Source organism: Hippoglossus stenolepis, chromosome 14 (assembly GCF_022539355.2).
Source record: "Hippoglossus stenolepis isolate QCI-W04-F060 chromosome 14, HSTE1.2, whole genome shotgun sequence".
Taxonomy (NCBI): domain Eukaryota; kingdom Metazoa; phylum Chordata; class Actinopteri; order Pleuronectiformes; family Pleuronectidae; genus Hippoglossus; species Hippoglossus stenolepis.
The window spans coordinates 18300824-18322607 of record NC_061496.1 but is presented as its reverse complement, the minus strand read 5'-3'; the positions used below and the strand labels follow the sequence as shown (position 1 = coordinate 18322607).

General features: G+C 43.0%; 1 protein-coding gene across 2 annotated transcripts; it reads left to right on the top strand.

The window, feature by feature from the left end:
* The first annotated feature begins 426 nt into the window (after positions 1–426).
* rgmd (RGM domain family, member D) lies at positions 427–14277 on the top strand. 2 transcript variants are annotated; one of them, XM_047343020.1, is made up of 5 exons: positions 427–628; positions 4803–4837; positions 7223–7377; positions 10315–10823; positions 12685–14277. In XM_047343020.1, exons 2-5 carry the CDS (start codon positions 4806–4808, stop codon positions 13369–13371), a joined length of 1383 nt encoding a protein of 460 aa, XP_047198976.1. In that variant the 5' UTR covers positions 427–628; positions 4803–4805; the 3' UTR covers positions 13372–14277. The 2 variants fall into 2 exon arrangements, with proteins under 2 accessions (XP_047198976.1, XP_047198975.1); XM_047343019.1 differs by having other exon boundaries at positions 7220–7377.
* Positions 14278–21784: the final 7507 nt, after the last annotated feature.

The window sequence follows — 21784 nt, the reverse complement described above, 5'->3', positions numbered from 1 at the left end:
AAGCCAAAGCACATAAAGCATGGGTGCAGAAGGAGAGATACTGCAGGGGTGGGGCTGGGCTGGGGGGGGGGGGTCGCACGGGGATGAAGATCGACCACAATAACAGAAAGACATCCCGTCCACTTTGCCCACTTGCTCTGGAGCCAGTGGAGTGCCCTCATATCCTTCTGTCTGCGTGTTTGATGGACTTTTGCAGAAGATGGGAAGCTTTCCAAATGTGACACATGGTTTCAAGCCTATGAATATAAGTCTAGTATAAGTGTGGGTGTGCATGTTTCTGACAATGCACGCATGTCATTGTGCATCAGACTTTTTTCCATTCGGTGCATTCACTTTTTTTTTTTTTCTCTCTCTCTCTCTCTCTTCTCAGAAGTGCCCTACCCAGATATGTAGGAATTAGGCCACATCGCTCACTACCATCCTGCTCTAATCAAAGTGCCGATTCTTGAAACAGACAGCTGTTGTCATGTGCCTTGATTCAAATGGCTATCTGTCCCTGTAGCTGCCCCGAAGTTCTTAGTTGGCCAGCTGAAGTGGAGGGTTAACGGCGTCTGCCAATTCAAACTCCTGTCAGAGCAGTGCAGTCCAGTTCACAATACAGCATACACCACAAACACACTGATCCAAGGTAAGTTCAGTTTTTTTTCTCCTCTCGGGCATGACTCACCACATCAACACATTCACAATTACCTGGAGATGCTAATGAAGATTTCGCACTGATAAAAATCTGTTTGAAGTGTTAATGTGATGTATTTAGCCCAATCGCAGCTCTTGACTAACACATAATGTACTAACACAATGTTAGAACTAATATCTATTGGAGCAGAGTGTCAGTAGCAACTCACAAGCTCCAACACTGAAGTTTGTTCTTTTAAACCGAGGGTTGTTTTATGTGTGTCTTCTGTTTTGTGTGATATGCATGATCCCATACAACCATATAAGGTCACACTCTTCTATACGTGAATGTGAGAAACATCTGCTGAAATGCAAGGAAGGGAGGAAAAAACCGCCGTATCAATTTCCCAGCACTTCATGCAGACGTTTCCCCACCTAAAAGATTGGTGCTCAGAGTCTACTTTATAACGACGAGTCAGTCAAGCTTGATTGGTGGATGTGTTCACCCTCGCCATGTTCCTCCACGTCTCACTGCCTTGAACCAACTCGAGCAGGAGGGAACATTCTCCGAATGCCTCCATGGCTAAAAATTTGGTCAATCAGAATGGCTAAATTTACGCTCTTGTGAGTTATAGTCCATCCTGCTATTCTTGGTCCGCGGGCCGTTGTGTGGATGGGCCCGGGCAGAAACCAGACCAACTGTTGCAGACTAACCGAAGGACACAGTTTATCACAGACACATCTGCAGGTTAGTCCTCAAAGCTCTCAGGTGTAAAGGGCAAGAAGGGAAGCTGAAAAAAAAAAAGCTTAACCAGCTTTTAAAATGCCCGGCATCAGGCTAAAGATTAAGGGGTCATTATTTCTGTGACCTCTAACATGTGAGAGTTTAAAATAAAGATTTTCCAAACATATGTCCATTTACAAATGAAAAATGAGACACAGTTATTCCTGGCAATCAGCTTATCTCGGAAAATGTAATTACACATAAATGAAAGATAGAGAAAAAATATGTGAAAAGAATTGAGCATCCAAAAAACATTCAGTTTTAATTAAACTCGTCCTGTTTGCTACATAGAATATTTCATAATACAAAATACAATTCTAAAATAGAAGAAAGTGTATTCCCGGCATTCCACAGTCTTGTGTGCAAGGTGAAAAATGTCGAGAATTAATTTCATATGCCTCTGCCACCAGTTTCTGGGGAGCAAAGAGAGTTGTCATAGGTCATAACAGAGCAATTTGTTTCCTGTTTCCATGATGCATCGTGGCTGATGGGTAAAAGCGAGGGAGTGCTGTCAGGTAGAGAGAAAGTCGAGGCATGTTCAAACAAAGTTATGCATTGGAATAAGCTTCACAGGCTGCTCAGTGAAGCCGTACAGTGAACTGTTTTTGCTACTTGATTTATTGGTTTGAAATAACTTGGCCAGGGACAGGGGAGGCAGAAGAAAAAATAAAAGAATAAAAAAAGAATTCAAGAATGGGGGAGGTTTAACCGTCTAAACACATGCACACACACACACTCACAGGCAGGGCTTAAGTCAGAGGTCAAATGGCCCTGAACTCTCTCCCTTTAGGCCGAGGACATCAGAGGTCCCTGTGTGTGCTGCTCTCCATTTATTTTACCCATCATCCCTCGTCAGGCCGGGATGATCCTGTGACCCCGCAGCTAGGGTTACCTGTCAGTTGCCTGTCTATTCATGAGCACAGGGCTTGACACTGTGTCAACATTTGTTCTGTGAAAAAGGAGGGCGGTAGAAGGAGAGAGAGGGGCTTGGTTCAGTGTGGCGACAAACAGAGACTTAGACAGATAGATGTTAAAATAAAGATATAAAAATCTGTCTTTCCTTTGTTTCAACACTTGGAAGTTCAGATTTCCGGTAGTGCAGGGCCCCAGCTGGTGCACTCTCCACACACATGACAAGCATGTGTGGTAATTTCTGTTTACTCGGAGACAAAGATCCAAAGGAGCACAGCAAACAGATGCCTGCATGGATACCTACTGTGGGTTACCTAGAAAAACACTCCCAAAGCCCCCGCTGTTTGTGCCGTCAGCTATCAATCAGGGCGCCGTAAGTGGGATCCTTGAGTCGAGATGCTATCAGCGCTGCCCCGTATACACTCACACCACAGTTTCCCTTATCTCCACTGAGATAACAGATCCCCCCTCTAACAGCGTGAGGCCTGAACCAGGCACGCTCGCTTTCTGCATCTCTATCTCTCTCCCTCTCTCCTCAGTCTCAGCTGCGCTATAGGCCACTTTATTTCAGACAGGGGCCCTCAGAAGAAAAAAAACCAGTCAATTTGCTCTGGTTCCTGTTTAAAATTCAATAAGTGTGTCTGTTATGTTGCAACCATGTGGTGCGAGCGAAGGCTACAGAGCGCCCGTGCTACTCCTGATTCCAATCTCTGATGTTATCAGCCGCTAGAAGAAACATGATACATGTCTCAGTTGACCAATCTAAATGGGCATGAAATTAAACAAAAATCGGAAGCATGAAATATCAACAGTTTCCTGAAGCTGCACTTTTTTATTACTTTGTAAACATTGGATTTTTTCGGGAAAAGAAATAAAAAACAGTTGTTTTAGTTTTTTGCCTCTGCTCCAAAGAGAACATAGGGCTGGTTTTGTATTTACAGGTTTAAAAGGTGCCTTACATCTGCACAATTTACACATTTCCGATTAGATTTGAATGTGTATTTTCCCCTGCAGCAGGCTTTCAAATACGCCGGATTTGTAGCGTGTGGTGAAGTGGATATGTGAGGTCAGCGGAGTTGTTTTTGCCTCGGTTTGAGGACAGCGAGTGCAGGAGATGGTCCTGAACTGGTCCTGATTTTCGGGCTTCCACTAGACCACAGCAAGTTAGGCCTAATAACAAAAACAAGCATCCCGGTGTGGAGCTGGTCCCACAGTGTGAGGACCTTAATGAGGAACATGTGGAGCTGCCCAGACACACAGTCAGAGGAAACCCAATCCCTCAGCCCCTCTTTTTCTCCCCCGTCCTCCTCCCTTCCCCCTTTCTCCCATTCTTTCGTCTTCACTCTCTCTTGCTTCACTCTCTACATTTATTTTGTCGCCAAGTCTGAAGTTTTAATGATGAAGCGGCGCTTTTAGGACCTCACTTCTTCTTTGTGATATTACAATATTTGCAAGAAAAAGTCAAAAGTTCCCTTCCTCTTCTAGCTGAGTTTGATAAAAAACTGCTTTTCACGCTGTATTTTTTCGATTGTACCAGAACAAGTGACCCACTGTCAGCAGGAGAAATATGCCGGCCTTGTTTTTTACCTGATATACGCTCCTCTTGTCGTCCACCCACACCCTCACTCTCTGCTGGCAGTGTATACATATTTGCTGGGTCATGCAATGAAATACGCTCATAAGGAAACATGGGAAGAAAGAGGTCTTTCTCCACCCATCAAGCCTGACGGGCCATCTCAGAGTTTTCTTGCATGTGCTGAATTCATCCTCACGGTCCACCTGGATCAATTAACTGTTTGCTTCAGTGGTCATCTGTGCCACCATGTGGAACCACAGCTCATTTAGAGAGACAGCAGCTTATTGAGTGAAGCTATGCCTGTGATGTTGTTGACTTTTCTACGTAACACACATTGGGGAAGTAAACGTTTTATTTTATTACTTTAACCAAGGAGGTTATGTCTTACTCCTGTTTTTTCATTTGTAAGCAAGATTGTGCAAAAACTACAGAATGGATTAACACAGAATTAGTTGGAAGGATGTGATATGGTTCAGAGAAGAGGTCATTACATTTTGTTGCAGATCCAGGAATTTCTTTTCACTTTCATCATCATGATTTACATTTTCACTGACGTCCTTGGGAATAATCCATGGATCTTGATAAAAGGGGAAATTACAAAAAAAAATACTTGTGGCAGAGATCTGGCAAAAAGGAGCAGACAGCCCAAGTGCCATCACTCAGAGTGGTATGTGGATGACAGTGTTGCGGTGTGGGCCAAATCAATTTTAATATGTGGCGGACTGATATCAATGAGTATGTGCAATTTGGTGCAGCTTGATTGAATTTGAAGGGACTGTTGGGCCTTGGCGGTGGTATGTGCTCTACTATGTGTCATTCTAGTTTCTATTATGTTACTATATTTGAGTATTTTCTCATCTTCAGCTCTTACAAATTGAATTTAACCATGTGTTTTTGTTCTTTTCTTTCTTTCAGGAAATGTCATCAGTTGGTGCTGAACACTATAACAGGTGAGTCCTGCATTCATTTGAATTTGCTGTTCAGCACATCCACATCGCCGACAGATCTCTCTCCTACGCTGCGTCACTCGCCCCGTCTCAAGGTTGTCAAGGGAAATACGAAGAGTAACCCGTTTTGAGGGGATTTAAATGTGACCATAAAGCACGGCCATAAAGCAGATCAACCAAGCAAGCCTCCAAAATTAGCTGGACAAACAGAGTAAGGTAGAGCCCTCTGGGGGATAAACTTGGCACAGTGGATCCAGTGTGACAGAGGCCCTTCTGGCAGCTCAGAACAATCCAAACGTTCCACTTGGGTTGAGCTGTCTTCGTTTCCCCCGCCACTATATATATCAGCCCCACATCAACATGGGCCTGTGAAGACCTTTCACAAGACTGACAGGCCACCTGAATCACACAATTGTGTGGCCAGAGGAGCCTGCATGTGTATAGAAAAACCAGTGATCCAATAACTGCCTGGGTTCACTTCTCCCTCATAAAGTCAGGAAGAAGGCGGAGAGGGAGACCCACAGCTACAGTCCCAAATGTCTCAGCTGCACCTAAACAAAGGATTAACTTTGAATCAAATCCTCTAAACTTTGCAAACTTAAACGGCTAAATGTATTAATATTTCGTTGGTGCGTTAAAATTCTTCATTTTCATAGCATAAAAAAACAGTGCACAGAGTGTCTCAGGCAAAGGCTGAGAGTTGGTGAGTAGTCTGTGTGCCTTGCAGATGGTCTGGCCTCACAGCAGCTGTGCAAATGAAAGACAGAGTGTCGCTGAAGGAGTGAGAGAGATGGAAAGTTGGCCACAAAAGGAAAAGAGTAACACACAAGTTGCTAACTGAAAATGTAATGGAAAAATCAATGGCACACTGAGACCTGCCGAGAGAAAATAATCGAGTCGGAGTATTTTCTCTGAATTTCAAGTGACAAAAACAGACAACGGCCATGTTTTTTTTCTTGGCAGGTAAAAACATTACTTAGGGAAAAAAAACACGCACACGAGGAATTTGCTGACCCCAAAACAGAGTGAGACCCACATAAACTCTCAGTCAGGACTTTTCAGTCATTAGGATAATCCCATTTCTTACTTCAAAAACAGGACTTTTCTACATTTAACACATTCGTTAGATAAACTAAATCTGTTAGTTTGCCCTCACAATTGTCAATCACACCCCATTATTTCAGCACTAAGACCGGGGTGAGAAAACAACAGGTGAGAAAATCCTGTTTAAAGCTGAAAATACACAAACATTTGTCCCCAGTAGGAGGAGGGGGAGTTTAACAGGACATATGCTCCCTCTGTGCTTTGTAGTGCAATTTCTACTGTTTTAAGTTCTGCAGGAGAAGGAAATAAAGTTTAAGTTTAACATGGATATTTTAACCATAGTTATAAACAGGCTGTACATTGTATATGATAAGTCATTGCATAATCACAAAAAAAACCGATTCCTCATTTTCTAATGCAATTTCTACTCTTTCAATTCGCAATTAGGAAAAAAGTTTTGTTTCCCGATACTTATAGCTTATAGCTAGTCTGTAGCTATATACAGCCTGTATAATGTATATGAGCATATAATAAACAGTTATCACAAAAACCTGTAATTCCTCATTTTCTAATTCGGGCAATTATAATAATAAATGAATGAGTGAAATTATAGTAAAAATAAACTCCTCAAGGACCCTTGGGGATCCCCGGACTCCAGTTTGAGAACTGCTTGTGTATTTGGATACACACATAGAATAAGCAGTTTTCAAAAACCTGTGATTCCTCATTGTCTGAGGCAATTTATATGGTTTCAACTCCTTAGCAAGAGAAAAAAACGTTTCTTACTTGATACTTTTTAATTTGGTGAGTAGCCCTAAGTTTTAACCACAGCTACATAAACAGGCTGTATATGGTTTATGAACTTATAATAAGCGGTGGCACAACCACAAAAACTTGTGATTCTTTATTTTCTAATGCATTTTCTACTCTTTCATTTCTGTATTTAAGAAAAAAGTGTTCACACCTGGCCCTTGAATCGCCTTTAGTTTTAACCACAGCTATAAACAGGCTGTGTATTACATATGCACTTGTAATAAGCTGTTATCACAACAACCTGTGACTCCTCATTTTCCCGGTGATAACAACAACAACAACTTATTTCTCCGTGCAGTTGAGACCACTCTCCCTCCGTCCTCGCCCCCTCCTCTCCCCTGTAATTGCCTCGACATGTGAATATCAAGTGGTTGGTGAATAATCAGACCTCCATTGGGCAGCGGTCACCTCTGGGCCCCTGTCTGCACGTTTTTAGACCCCTCCCTCGGTGCGTCCCTGGCAGAGTCAGGGGCCCCTGTTGGATGACAGCGCCGAGCAGAGACCGACTTGTGTGTGATTTCCCCGCAGCAGCAGCAGCAGCAGCGTCGATGAGAAGCAACGGAGCGGCTCCATTCTAACTGGATGGATTGGTATGGGGAGAAGCGGACCTCACACCACGGCTAAGCGGCACTTTTGGGACTGTGTAACGTTGACGATGGTTTTCCTCTCGCTGCTGTTTCGAGCAGGTAAGCCGCCGCTTTTCCTCTCCCTCCAATCCGTGCTCCCCCACTCCGCTCCCTGCATGCGAACCACCGCACTGCCCCGCAATGGAGGTGGAGTTGGGCAAACAACGGGAAAGTTAGTTCGCTGAGAGTTACAGCAGTTTGGGGAGGGGGGGTTATCAAATGTGGCGAATGTGGGGTTTTTAGCGTTGAAAGTGTGAAAAAAGTCGCCGTAAGTATCGCATCCATAGCGGGGGGACAAAGTCATGTAGCAGCGGAGTGTCCCAGCATCCAGCACCGCACCGCAGCGCCCGTACCGCCGCTAGCACGAGTTCACCCGCTCCACCGTCCTTTCTCCGGACCAATTCACCAATTCATCACTTTACCAAACTCTAAACAACTCCACCGCTCATTTCTGCTCCAGCCGCTAAAACCACGAACACGTTCGGACCACACATTCGTACACTTCGTTCCCAGTTTGAGTGAAGTTAGTGGGCTAGCTCTCCGTTAGCATAGCCAGCTAGCAACAGGCGTTCGGCAGCACCCGCAGTCACCGCAGCAGAAAAACCCGGAGTTTGTTTTTCTTTAAAAAAAACTAAAAAACCTGAAAACACCACAAATAAAACAGCAAACGGCCACTTTCACTGTTCGTGTCCCGACCGGGGCTTGTGACTGCGGGGTTTGGTGAAGTTTGAGCGGCCGTGGAAAGTCGAGAGCTCGGTATTTGCCCCACTTCATGCTTCATTTATTAACTTTGTTAGCTACCATGCATGGGGGTCCTACTTTTTGGCCTCTGAACGTGTTGCTCTGCAGCCTGGGATCAGAAAGCAGGTTAACTCACCACACTGCGGATCAGGAGGTTTATTTAACTCACAACATGGGCTCACCCACTAGGATGCTTCTCAGTTTTCTAACGGAGACACGGTTTAAGAGATTTTTCACCGAGGAGTTTAATTTTCAGCTGTTAAACTTGTGTTATCTCTGTTGGGGAATAAGTAAAAAAAAAACACAATTCCCTCAGCTTTATTATTTCCGTACATTTTTCATTATACCACTATTATAACTGATGCTTGTTTGAGCACATGTTGAACATCGCATGTTATCAGGAGTCAAATAACAGAAGCATAATCGTTCTTTACTTAAAGTTTGTTTATTCAGAAATAAACAGTGGAAAATGGCAAATCATGCTTTAGTATAAGGTAATTATAACCTGATAGTTAATGATCCATACTGATAACATGTATGTTAAGATGATGAACAGCACCATTGGGGCTACTTGATGTCTTGCAGCTCTTCTAAAGACCCCTGGAGGCCCCCAGGTTCCACTTTACTGTTGTGGTACTGTTGTACCTACTTGTTGATACCCAAGTTTCCTCTCAAACTTTCTTTTTAAATTTTTTTAAGTAGTCTGATGGTTGAAACGTGCAAAAATAGTTCCTGAAAAGCATTTATAAGTTGAGTTTGTGAAAAATGCTATATTGTGCATACTTATAAATACATTAAATTAGATATTTGTCCCAAAACATCAGTGAACTTTGTTAATCTCCTTATTTTATCTCTAATCTGATATAATAATTTACTAATACCAGTGCTGTCTGTGTGGTCAGTTTATATTTTCCCTTCTCCACTCTCTTGCTTCCTGCATGCTCCTCACATTGTTGGTTGGTAGCCCAATAAGTGCTGGAGCAAAAACACTCTTTATGTAGATGCATGGGTGTAGATGTCTGTGCAGGCAGTGATTGCTACGAAGTGTCAATCACAGCGGACGCGGGCGACCTCAGTGAGAGCGGGAGCCCTTGTTAGAATTTGGAGGAGGGATGCGAAATGCCTCAGACTTGACCTCTCAAACTCCATCTTAGTTTTCATCAGGACTGGTGTCGAAGTGCGGCAACTGTGAGATGCATTAATCATCCACCATGTGCCCTCAGTGCATCAGATGTAGGTGAGGGGGGAAGAGCGGATTCAAAAATATTCATGTGCACCTGGTGTGAAATCTCCACACACTTATCTTGGTGTCTGCTGGGAGATTTTGATGGAGCTGTGGGGTAAACAAAAGAATCCCCTGTTGCAATAGAGGAGCAGTCTGTTGCACGTGATCCAGTAGAGGTGATGTACGTGTTGTGGATGCTGGCTGGTGTTGATCTGCTGTCTGGTGGAAATGGAAAATGAAATCCGTCCCACTCAGCATGTGAGACATCCCACCCCAAAGTAACACACAGCTGAAATGAACTTGATGAATATCCTCACTCTTATTTCCCACAGAAGTAGTTTTTTTTGTTTTATAATAAATATCCCACTTGTGAGTCATAACTTGGGCGAAAGCCGTGGATTTAGGTGAAACCACCCAGATATCGCACGCTGCGTTCGTAGCCCCCACCCTTGTCCTGCTTCCAGTTTGGACCCCGAGTTGCTGAAGAAGCGTGACTCTTTGTGATAGTCCCCTTGTGATCCTCTTGAAGTTAGCTGCCTCCACACACCGAGCCCCGCTGTGCCATGTAGTGTAACTTAATGGACTTCAATTACCTCAGCAACAGCCAAACCACATTCAACACCCTCAGGCAAACTAACACAGGTTGGTTTCCTCCTACAGCGAGGAAACGTGCTATTTCTGTGAGGACTAGTTGGGGGAAATACGTTTCGACTGACTCTGGAGCACAGTTTGGAATCACGGCCTCATGAGCTCACACATTTTGGTTTTAATGGCTCTCCAGATTGAGCTAAACTTGATAGTGGAAAAGTTTTGACTCCGCTGCCTCGTGGACTGACCTGAAGTAATATATCCACAAATGTCAGATGGATTTTAGATTCTTATTTCGACTAAACTATGTTTTGGTTCGGACTGGTAGATTTGATCATGTTAGCAGAGAGGGGGGGTTACTGAGGAGAACGACTAGAATCCTGTAAAAACATTGTCACAGCATTGCAGCACAAAATGTTGATGTGAATTTTTTTGTTTTTCAGCTCACTGCCAGCAGTGTCGAATCCAGCGCTGCAATGCGGAGTACGTGTCTTCTACCTCACCCTCTAGTGGTCTGCAGGAGGACGCGGCTATGGACCTGGACTACTGCATCGCCTTGCGGGCCTATGCTCTATGCACCAGACGACAGGCGCGCAGCTGTAGGGGAGACTTAGTTTACCACTCGGCTGTCTTCCGCATTAAGGAGCTATTCTCTCAGCACAATTGCTCCAGCGACGGGCCCACGTCCTCCGCCAAGGTCCCCAGCACGTCCCGGCCGGCCGTGTCGGAGCTGTGCGACTATGAGAGCCGGGTCCTTGTGTCGGGCTCTGCTGGTCAGAAGAAATACGCCCACTGTGGATTATTTGGAGACCCGCACCTACGGACTTTCCGAGACGAGTTTCAGACCTGCAAGGTGGAAGGGGCGTGGCCTCTGATCGATAACCGCTACCTGTCGGTGCAGGTGACCAATGTGCCCGTCGTCCTGGGCTCGAGTGCCACGGCAACCAGCAAGGTAAGGATGGGTTTAGAGTAGAGGTTCACAACTATTTTTGCTTGTGATTTCTAAACAAGGAAACAAGTCTACTTGCAACCTCTGTCACAGTTTCTTTTTAGGAACTGATTTTCTTTTCTTATATTGTTTCACATGAGAATTTTTTGGAGACATGAAGAGGTAAATCTATTCAGAATTCCACAAGGAAAAAGCAAAGAATAAAGAAAGAAATAATCCCAAACACCACATAGGAAACCTCTTATTAAAAGGGTGCAGTGACATAAGCACCCCATCTTACTAGGTGTCTGTTGTTAATATATGATTTAATGCATTATAAATTGTAATCTACTACTTTTGTCCTAACAAATACCTATATCCACATCGGAAATGAATGCTAGCACCACACTAAGTTTGATTCTAATGACCTTTTTATATGAGCACGCTGTTTTTTGAGTGCTAGCTCGCGAGCTCAAGCGTTGCCATAAAGTATCAAACATGTGAAGTTAATCGTCATTCCACGGTGCCTCTCGAGCCTCCAGCATTCCTCTTGTCTTGGAGCTCCTTCAGATCTGTGAGGGGAAAAGAGAGGAGGGGAGTCCTTCGGTGGTGTTGAATCACAGACATGCTTGAGCGCTCTACCTTTAACACATGGGTGGTCATATGGTAGTGATTAACGCTCGCTCAAACATTTTCCTCCACCGCCAGGATCTGGAATGTTTTTTTCACCCCTCTGGTCAAATAATTAACAGGGGCGCTTTTTGTGTAAATATGGAATAATGTGGAAAAATAAAGGAATAATTAGGTCAGCAGCAAGGTTCTTTTTTTAAGTCTGTTAATTAAAACTGCAAAACGTTCTCTTTCTAAAGTATTTTATTGTTGTTTATTGTTGTTTTGAAAGTCTCAGCTGTAGATAAAGTTCACTTTGCACAGTCTGTCCATTAAAAATTGTTAAAATAAGATGCTTTTATATTAATTTCATTCCTGAATCTGGAATAATTATCAGGTAATGTTACTTTACTAAACTAAATTATAATAAACTGAGTAATATTTTAAAGCAAACGTTTTTCAAAGGTGTTTGCAGTCTAATCAGTAGAGTGTGTACAGTCTGTGCCAGCAGCCGCCTGGACCCATCGTGCTTTTGCAGTTGGTTTTAAAAGCCAGACTTAAGACAGGAAATCATCCATCACGTACAGTATCCTTGTAAGTGTAAACGTGCCCACAGTCACCGCTTTGTCAAGACGTTTGGAAGAAACAGAGGTTAGGCCCCAATTTTTCAAAGCTCAGCTGGAATACAAATCACAGTCCATCACTGAGTTAAAAAAAAAAGAAAACTAGCACTCCCGGTGTTGGAGAAGTGATGGAAGATGCTTGGAGAATTGATGTGGTTATGAAACCGTTTGGTTTAATCCAGAACTCAAGGACAACCAGTGGACTTATCGCTGTTGTTTTTAGTGTTAGTCATTTTTTGTGTGTGTCAGAAGAACTGGTGAATAATAGAGACCATGCAGTGTTTTATTGTAGTTTATGTGAGGACTTCTCTTTGGTTGGTTGCTAAGCAGAGAAACACTGACAACAGTCTCTTCTATACTTTGCTGTAATTATGAATTAATTGGCGTTAATTACATCAGAGGAAATCACAGGCAGTGTATAAAAAAACACTGAAGGCCATGAACACACGCCCTCCAGCTTTTTAAATTAGTGGTTTCCTGCTGCCACCGTGTGGTTGCAATTGTTACTGCTCCCGCTCAGGGTTTTTTTATGCATCTTCTCTAAGTTTAACAGTAAAGCGAGGAGGACATTTAACTTATATATTGAAAAATGGAAATGAAAACAAATGAACACGATAATTATACCTGATTTTGTGATTCTTTCCCTGTTTCAGATCACAGTTATCTTCAAGTCCTATCAAGGCTGTACAGATCAGAAGGTGTACCAGGCCACGACCGAGGACCTGCCTCTGGCTTTTCAGGACGGTACTCGCAGTGGCGGCGAGAGCGGCAGCCTCACCGTCGTAGAGCGAGGCGGCTCCGGATTGGGCCGGCAGGTGAAGATTCAGGCCCGCTACATTGGCACTTCCATAATCATCCGGCGTGTAGGCAGCTACCTGACCTTCGCTATCCGCATGCCAGAGGACAACCTGGACTTTTCGGACGACAATGGCGGCCTGCAGCTCTGCCTGCACGGCTGCCCACGCAACGAGCTCATCAAGGAGCACAGGCTGGGCCGCCAGAGCCAGCAGCCCCGCCTGCAGGGCACCAACACGGAGCTGGGCCCTCTGCGGCCTCCACACCAGGTGTACACGGTGGAGCGGGCCACGGCCAAGTGTAGAGAGACTCTGCAGGTGGAGGACGTGTACTTTCAGTCCTGTGTGTTTGACTTGCTGACCACTGGAGACCCAGAGTTCTCAATGGCAGCCTACAGTGCTCTGGAGGATTTAAAGGCACTGCCGCCCAGTAAACTGAGGCAGAACTCCCCGAGGACTATTCGTCCTTACAACGGTGGGGTGTCACACCCACCGGCTGCAGCCCCCCTGCTCTCACTCCTCCTCCTCATTCTGCTGCTTTTGTAAAAAATAAATATAAATGATTATTAAAAAAAGAGCGTGGAAGAACGTGGAAGCTTTACCAGCTTGAGGAAAGAGTGATTAGTGCTCCGACATTTTTTTAAAAAATTTCTGAATTGTTTTCTGTTTTTGTCATTTGAAGGATTTCACACTAAAAAAAATGACATTTTCTCCCACTTTACATTTCCGGTGGATTCATACACGGATCCCATCATTTTGAAGAAAAACAAATACGTACAGTCATGTTCACATTCTCACTATTCATTGCTTTACATAGGTAAAACCGTGTGTACTGACCTTAAGGCGGATTAACAGAATGGAGTTTTTTTTTGTAAATATTTCATTTTTATTGAGAAAATGTACAACCTCCAAACTCTCCACTATGTTTGGCTGCATATAACTAATGAAATATAAGCTGTTTTTTAATGCAGAGCAAACGTGGCTTCTAGATCCTGTATAATCCAGTAATATCAATAGCACTTACAGGTTTTAACAGCAAGTTTTGTGTATTTCAATGTTTCTTTGTCTATTTCAAGAGTCGTCTCAGAAACCAGCATGCTAAATACACAGGATCCAACAACTGTAAGGAAAAACTACCTATACATAACATATGTCCATGTGATATTCTCAGCTGTTCTCATTTCCTCCTGTGAAACACTCCTCTTCAAGCTGTTTGGCTTCCAGTTTTTAAGGTTAAAAGCCCCCACAAATCTTTATATAATAATATATTAAAAGAGTGTATATATGTGTTTAATATTGTGTACATTTGCCTGTGTATAGATGTTTTAACTGTAATATGTTTTACATTGGTTTTGTTTAGCAGGTTATTTTGAGACATGGTAATAAAAGTAAACTAATATGTGTTGTTGTGTTGTATCTATAATTTTCTGTATTAAAGTGTTGGACACTCTGGACCATGAGCCGTTTCTTTCACATTTGTCTTGTTCTTTTGTTGATTTTAAAGTTATTGTAGCATTAATATGAAAATGTCTTGACTGTTTTCGGGGTTAAAACCTTAAACCATCATAAGTCAGACATGAACTCTGGAGAATAGTAAAAAGGGACTTTCTCCATAGCTCACCTTTCTCACATGAACAACACAGCGATATTCTCCACGCAGACCCGTTCACAACAGCACAGAAATCTGAGCATTCCGGTGAGAGGTGGTGCAGCAGGCAGAGGCAGGATCCAACTATAAATTCCACTGCCGAGATCATGTGTTTTTGTTTACAGCAGATTGACACCGGCGTCTGCACTTCTCACCAAAAGCTGACTTGACATCTTGGTTTGGTGTCTACTACGTGTGTGGCTCTGCTTTTTCATTGACATATATATTTTCCATTTTTCATCTGTCAAATGTTACAAACATCAACAACGTGCCCACTCGCTGGCGATGAATCCTCCAGATGATCTGCTGTGTTCTCACATCTCAGACATTAGTTTTTACTATAGGGGGCTGGCAGGAGAAACTTGAGAGAGTCCGCAGGCTCTCACTGGGACATTTGCATTCTCAGTACGTAAGGAGATTATGTGGAGTTCAGTGCATGTCTGAAAGCAGCAGGTGACACACAAATATAAAACATATCTCAAAAAGCTGAAATCACAGTTTGTGGCATTTCGTTGCCCTGAGCCTGTAACACCACTCGGGTCCTGGTGGGGTCCTCAGTCTACAGAGCGTGACAACTCGTGGTATAAAGACAAGCTGCTGGCTGCGTAGCTTTAGGGATCCACAGTATGTTCTCAGTCCCCTGTGTAAATGTTACCTCTGAGTGCTGAGCTGGCTGCTGCCTTTGCTTTTGTCTGCCAGAGCTCTGCACGGATCCAAATAGGATTTAGTCTGTGGTTAACACCAGGTTAGAGTCAACAACAGCACCCGGTGCTAATCTGCACTGTGCACTGAACAATGAGTGCAGGGATTGGAGAGAGGGATGTGATCAGCTGGTACTGCCGTCAGAAATGCAACTGAGAAGGCTCCTCGTGAACACATTCAAATGTAATGCTCTATAATTAGTAGTTTTAACAGATTAATATTAGACTCATTTTTAGCTTGAACTGAGTTTAAAGTAAAGCCGCGTGGTTTGGACTGATGAACCCAAACGATTCACAAGTTCATCACCTCCTTTCTAACTTTAGGAGGAAGGTAGAGAAGGATGGAGAGAGGTGGAAGAAAAGGAGGAAGGTAGAGAGGGATGGACAAGATGAAAGAGATGGAGGAAGGTAGAGAGGGATGGAGAGAGGTGGAAGAAAAGGAGGAAGGTAGAGAGGGATGGACAAGATGAAAGAGATGGAGGAAGGTAGAGAGGGATGGAGAGAGGTGAAAAGAGATGGAGGAAGGTAGAGAGAGATGGAGAGAGGTGAAAAGAGATGGAGGAAGGTAGAGAAGGATGTAGAGAGGTGAAAGAGATGGAGGAAGGTAGAGAGAGATGGAGAGAGGTGAAAAGAGATGGAGGAAGGTAGAGAGGGATGGAGAGAGGTGAAAAGAGATGGAGGAAGGTAGAGAGGGATGGAGAGAGGTGAAAAGAGATGGAGGAAGGTAGAGAGGGATGGAGAGAGGTGAAAGAGATGGAGGAAGGTAGAGAGAGATGTAGAGAAGTGAAAGAGATGGAGGAAGGTAGAGAGAAATGGAGAGAGGTGAAAGAGATGGAGGAAGGTAGAGAGGGATGGAGAGAGGTGAAAGAGATGGAGGAAGGTAGAGAGGGATGGAGAGAGGTGACAAGAGATGGAGGAAGGTAGAGAGGGATGGAGAGAGGTGAAAAGAGATGGAGGAAGGTAGAGAGGGATGGAGAGAGGTGAAAGAGATGGAGGAAGGTAGAGAGGGATGGAGAGAGGTGAAAGAGATGGAGGAAGGTAGAGAGGGATGGAGAGAGGTGAAAAGAGATGGAGGAAGGTAGAGAGGGATGGAGAGAGGTGAAAAGAGATGGAGGAAGGTAGAGAGGGATGGAGAGAGGTGAAAGAGATGGAGGAAGGTAGAGAGGGATGGAGAGAGGTGAAAGAGATGGAGGAAGGTAGAGAGGGATGGAGAGAGGTGAAAGAGATGGAGGAAGGTAGAGAGGGATGGAGAGAGGTGAAAGAGATGGAGGAAGGTAGAGAAGGATGGAGAGAGGTGAAAGAGATGGAGGAAGGTAGAGAGGGATGGAGAGAGGTGACAAGAGAAGGAGGAAGGTAGAGAGGAATGGAGAGAGGTGAAAGAGATGGAGGAAGGTAGAGAGGGATGGAGAGAGGTGAAAGAGATGGAGGAAGGTAGAGAGGGATGGAGAGAGGTGAAAGAGATGGAGGAAGGTAGAGAGGGATGGAGAGAGGTGACAAGAGAGGGATGAAGTATGGACAGAATGATAGATATGGAGGGATGTAGAGAGAGATAGTGAGAAGTGAAAAGATGAAGCTGATTGTGGACTGGTGGTAAAAACTGACTCAGTCTTATTTTGACAGGCAGCAGTGAAAAGTATATTTACTGAAGTACTGAGTTTATGTGCAGTTTTGAGGTTCTTGTTCTTTATTTGAGTCTTTTCATTTTGTGTGACTATGATTTTTACTCGGTCAGATTTATCTCTAAGACATGGTTCCTGGTCAGATTATGATTTGACATAAAAAAAAACTCATGACAAGACTTTGAAATACAATATACATTATATTCAAAGATTAAACCAGTTGTTCTCAATATTTTGGACATGTGACTCCTCTCCTGTCATGTTACAAATGGGAAGGTAAGATGGGAAAAAAGGTAAAATGCAAATATTAGGGAAAAGTCAGAAATTCTGCTATTAACGATCATTTAAATTATTGATGAATCTGCTGATTATGTTCTTGATTGATAATTTAATCAATACAATATCAGAATATAGTAAAAATGCCTTTCACTATTTTCTAAAGTCTGACGTAAAGTTAAAAACCTTAAAATATACAGTTTGATTATTGCATCAGAAAAGCAGCTAATTGTCATAATTCAGTGGCTGGAATGAGGAGAAGTTTGGCAATTTTAATTAAAAGCTTTAATGACTGATTGATTATCAAAATAATTACAGATTATTTTCTTTCGATCAGCCAGTCGATTGATCTATGGATCATTTCAGCTCTAATAATCTCACAACCCCTCAGATTTACCTTGTGACCCTTTGGTGGTTCCCATGAAATAATGCAACATTATCTGTGAAGATTTTCAGTCATCAAGGTCACGGCATCTTCAGGAAGTGTAGAAGTGAACTGAGGTGGTAGTACAGTTGCCTATGTTCACTTCTGAGAATCTACATACTGATATAGTATTGATCATCTGATGATGTCATCTATAATAACTTATCAGTCACAGGTCACTTCACAAAAGAACAGAAGTACTTAGTAGTTTCCAGAAAGCTATAAAGTGTTCATGACTGTCACATCACTTTTAAATTAAAATGTGATCATTCATGCATTTAAATATACTTTAAAGGTTTTGTGTGGACTTGCTCACCGTCCTTTAAATGATTTAAAAAACAGGACCCAGGCAAGAGAGCTTCCTCCCACTTCTCATCTCAAACAAGGGCTCGCAGAACTGTGATCACTTTTAATTTGACTCAAGTGTCATGTGTTTTGTCCTTTTCTCTAGTTGTGTATTTGTATACTGGTGTGTGTATTTGTTATCTGTGCTGTATCAGTCTAACGTGCTGGATTTTATTCTTTCATTTTTGTATTCTTTCTTACCAGATGTAGTTCTTGCTAACTCCAGCATATTTACATTTTAAACTAACATGCATTAACATGCTCTGTCCCTATCAAATAAACACATCAATAGAATAAATAAAAAAATGACTTGTACTTTCGATTCCTGAGGTATATTTTTTACTATATACTTTAGTTGTGTTGGTACTTATACTGAAGTAAATGACCTGAAGAATTCTTCCAACTCTGGGCTCATCTCGATCCATGTCATTAGCTCCGTGGCTCAGTGTGCTCCTACATGTGCTTCATGGTCTTAAACAAAGCTGAAACAAGAGCTTCTGGCCACATCTGTCGAGCTGCAGCCATCTGACAGCCCTGTCAGATAGCACCAGCATTATATTATAATTCTGTGTGAGAGCTCTCTCGCCATCTGTTGAAAAGTGAAGAGTTTCTTGATAACTTTGGAACATTTAGAAACTCACAACGTAAAAAAAAGAACTTCTATTTTTTGAGAATTTGTAAATGAGGAATGTGTAAAATCTTCCCAGACGGTGGAGGAGTTGTGTCAGGTTTGTGCAGAGCGCTCGTCCAGCCTCCCTGAGACGTCCTGTCTTGACTTTCCCCTGTAAACAAGGACAATTACCGAGCTAATGAGTTGAGAGGGAGAAAAAAAATGCGTGATTGATACTCTCTACGGGGAAATTAATTTGATATTAATAGAGCACTTGGCAAGATAAATAGATAGTGGTGTGTGAGTCCTCTCCTTGATTGATAATGGATAGATTGATGGCTGTCTTAATGCAAGATGTTCCTGAGACTTAAATGAGGTGGCCTCCATGAGCAGGGACTTGATGATCAAGTGCTGGGAGCATTAAGAGGCTGAAATTCACTTTGGTGTCACACCTGAAGTTAGACGGACGACTGGAGGCCTCGGATGCAAATTACATGATAATAACATGTATAAAGTGAATAAAGGGGATTAATGGTGATTTTAGCATATTTAAAAAACATCTAAATTAGTTGTACTTTAGCAGTTTAGACTCTTACTCGTTGCTAAATGATGCATGAGATTGGAACTCATTCAGCTGCTGGTCTGAGATGGTGTTAGAGAACACAAGTGGCTCTTTAAATAATCAGCTCGTATCATTCCTGCCTGGTCTCCATGATGCATTAGACCAAGCTTTGATTGAAAAATTACATTAATGATTGATGGATAATCAAAATTGTCATCGATTATTTTCTGTCAATCAGCTAATTGATTAATCTACTGGTTATTTCAGTTCTAATCCTCTTATATACCCCTCAGGTTTATCTTGTGACCCTTTGATTGGCCTAAACCACGTGGTCGGGAACCACTGAACTAAAAAGGAAACGTGACTTACACGTTATCTGTGAAGACTGTCAGTCATCCAGGTTCTGGTATGTGAACATAAACCACAAAAGCAAACAAGCCCAGTTGCCTTTGTGCACGTGTACAACTGAAGACATACACATGTCTGTCTTAATGCAACTTGTTCTGAGACTTAAATGATGTGGCCTTGATGAGCAGAGACTTGACGATCAAGTGTCGGCAGCATTATGAGGCTGAAATTCACTTTGGAGTTGATATTTAATGTGTCACACCTGAAGCTGGAGAGATGACTGGAGGCCTCAGATGCAAATTGCATGATATCAACCTTCATAAAAGGGGTTTAATAGTGATTTTCACATATTTAAAAAACATCTTAAATGCATTTTAGCACTTTAGACTCTTACTCGGTGCTAAATGATGCATGAGATGGAAACTCATTCAGCTGCTCTTCTGAGATTGTGTTTGCCTATAGTTTCACAAGTGGCTCTTTAAATGATCACCTGGCATCATTCCTGCATGTTCTCCACGACGCGCGAGACCCTCTAACCCCCCCACACTCCTGCTTAATGATGCACTCAGAGTCTGATTGTTGCAGCGAGCAGAAGACGTCCAGCATATACATACATTACACCCTGTTACACGGGTCACTGCTGGAGAACAAAGAGCGAGAAGTTACTACTTTCTCACTGTGTGTGTGTGTGTGTCTGCATGTGTGCGTGGTTTTGAGATGGCTCTATAGTGACAGCGATTACACAGCTATCTCATCCCGCAGGCTCTCTCATACCTGACCAACTCAATCTCTCTGTGTCTCCTCAATAATCGGAGTGACAGCGAGCAACTCCACGCGTCTCACCCACTGGCTCAGTGCAGAATGGGTATTGACCTACATATCAAATCATACGCTGCTGGATTCTGTGATGGAGGCTCGGTTGTGTGTGTGGGGAGGGTAACGCTGTATGATAAGCAGGCCTGTGATAGTAAACACATTTCATCCCGTGGGTTCCTGCCTCCTCGTATATATATTTATTCTTGGTTAAAATACCACGTTTAAGGACAGAGTCTACACGCTCGGAGGTTCCCGCCTCTTCAGCAGTGTTTCCCTCTGCTACTGTAACAGTAGAGAACAGCTGAGAACACCTGGTTGTCTGAGTGTGTATTTTTATTAACGAGCCCGTGTCACTAAACTTTTAACAAATGGCCCCCCCGGCACCCCGACGCCCCGAAAAACCCAGCTCGGAAATTAAGCATCTGCATCATAAATCTTGGAAAGTTACAATAATTTGCAATTCACTCCCTCATCAAAGGCAATATTACCCTAATTTATTATCTCCCTGCACGAGGGGCACGCAAAGGCCGTGGAGATAAGAGTTTATCAGGAGGGGGATTGATTTTCATTAACTGATTGTAATAAAGATGAACTGCCTGCCGTGCACACTGACCAAGAGCCACACTTTATTGTAATTGGGACGATTTATTTCATGAGCCAGTGACTCTACCTTTTTGTGCCCCCCCACCTCTTCTTTTCTTTTTTTCTCCTTTCATATCTGCCCCTGCTCCTCAAAACGTGGAGTCACAGCTGCACTCGCTTCTGCTGCTGCACCGAGGGCTGATGTAGGAAGGTGATAATTATAAGGTGTGCAGAGGCAAGTCAACACATCAGATTTAGCTTCTGGTACCAAATGAGTTCAACACTGATACTTGGTGTCTTCCTTCTATCTCGTCACAGCTCAGTGCTTCTCATGAGGATCATGTCATTAGTTCCTTACAGCCTCTGTGGCACCTGCACATTGAGAACGTCTGATGTTTATGTGCAGCGGTTTGGTTTTTATGTTCTGTTCTCATTTTTTTTAAAAAAAGGTCCTGACACACACTACTGGTCAAATGTTTTACTGCACCCGAGTCTGGAAGTTATGTCCAGTGAAATAACCTTAAATGGTACAAAGGTGAACTCAGATGAATAAATTGGTTCATTTACAGTGTTTCTGCAGCAATGGGAGTAAATGAAGGTTCCAAAGTAAATCCAAACAGTTCCTAACTCTATAGACTGCTTGATGATTTCTATCAGAACAAGTGTCTGTCTGAAGGCAGAGCTGGAAGAACACGTCACTACACCCTCTGATCTCTTAGAAGGACAATGCAGAACTACAGTGCATTGTTTTCTGAATGGTGAGAAAAAGACATTTAACACTTTTGTGGGAAATTCTGCAACAACTTTGTGAACATCCCAAGTTTGTTCAGCTGCTGGATGTAGTTTCAATTTAGTTTAACAAGAAGTTTCCTTGTTTTTAGAATCTCCTGTATGATTTCATTCGAGAAACACTGAGATGTTGAATTATACCATTTAAATAAAATGGGGGGGTTGGAGTCATGGAGGTGTTCTTGAACCTTTGACCAGGAGTGTGTGTGTCGGTTGCCTCCCTGCAGCGGAGCAGCATC

Excerpts from the sequence above, each read along its gene's own strand:
- rgmd (XM_047343019.1), top strand. The coding sequence starts at position 4,806 with ATGTCATCAGTTGGTGCTGAACACTATAACAG. Across the intron at positions 4,838-7,219 it reads GGTGCTGAACACTATAACAG|CAGCAGCAGCAGCAGCGTCG; the intron begins GTGAGTCCTGCA and ends ATTTCCCCGCAG. Across the intron at positions 10,824-12,684 it reads GTGCCACGGCAACCAGCAAG|ATCACAGTTATCTTCAAGTC; the intron begins GTAAGGATGGGT and ends TCCCTGTTTCAG.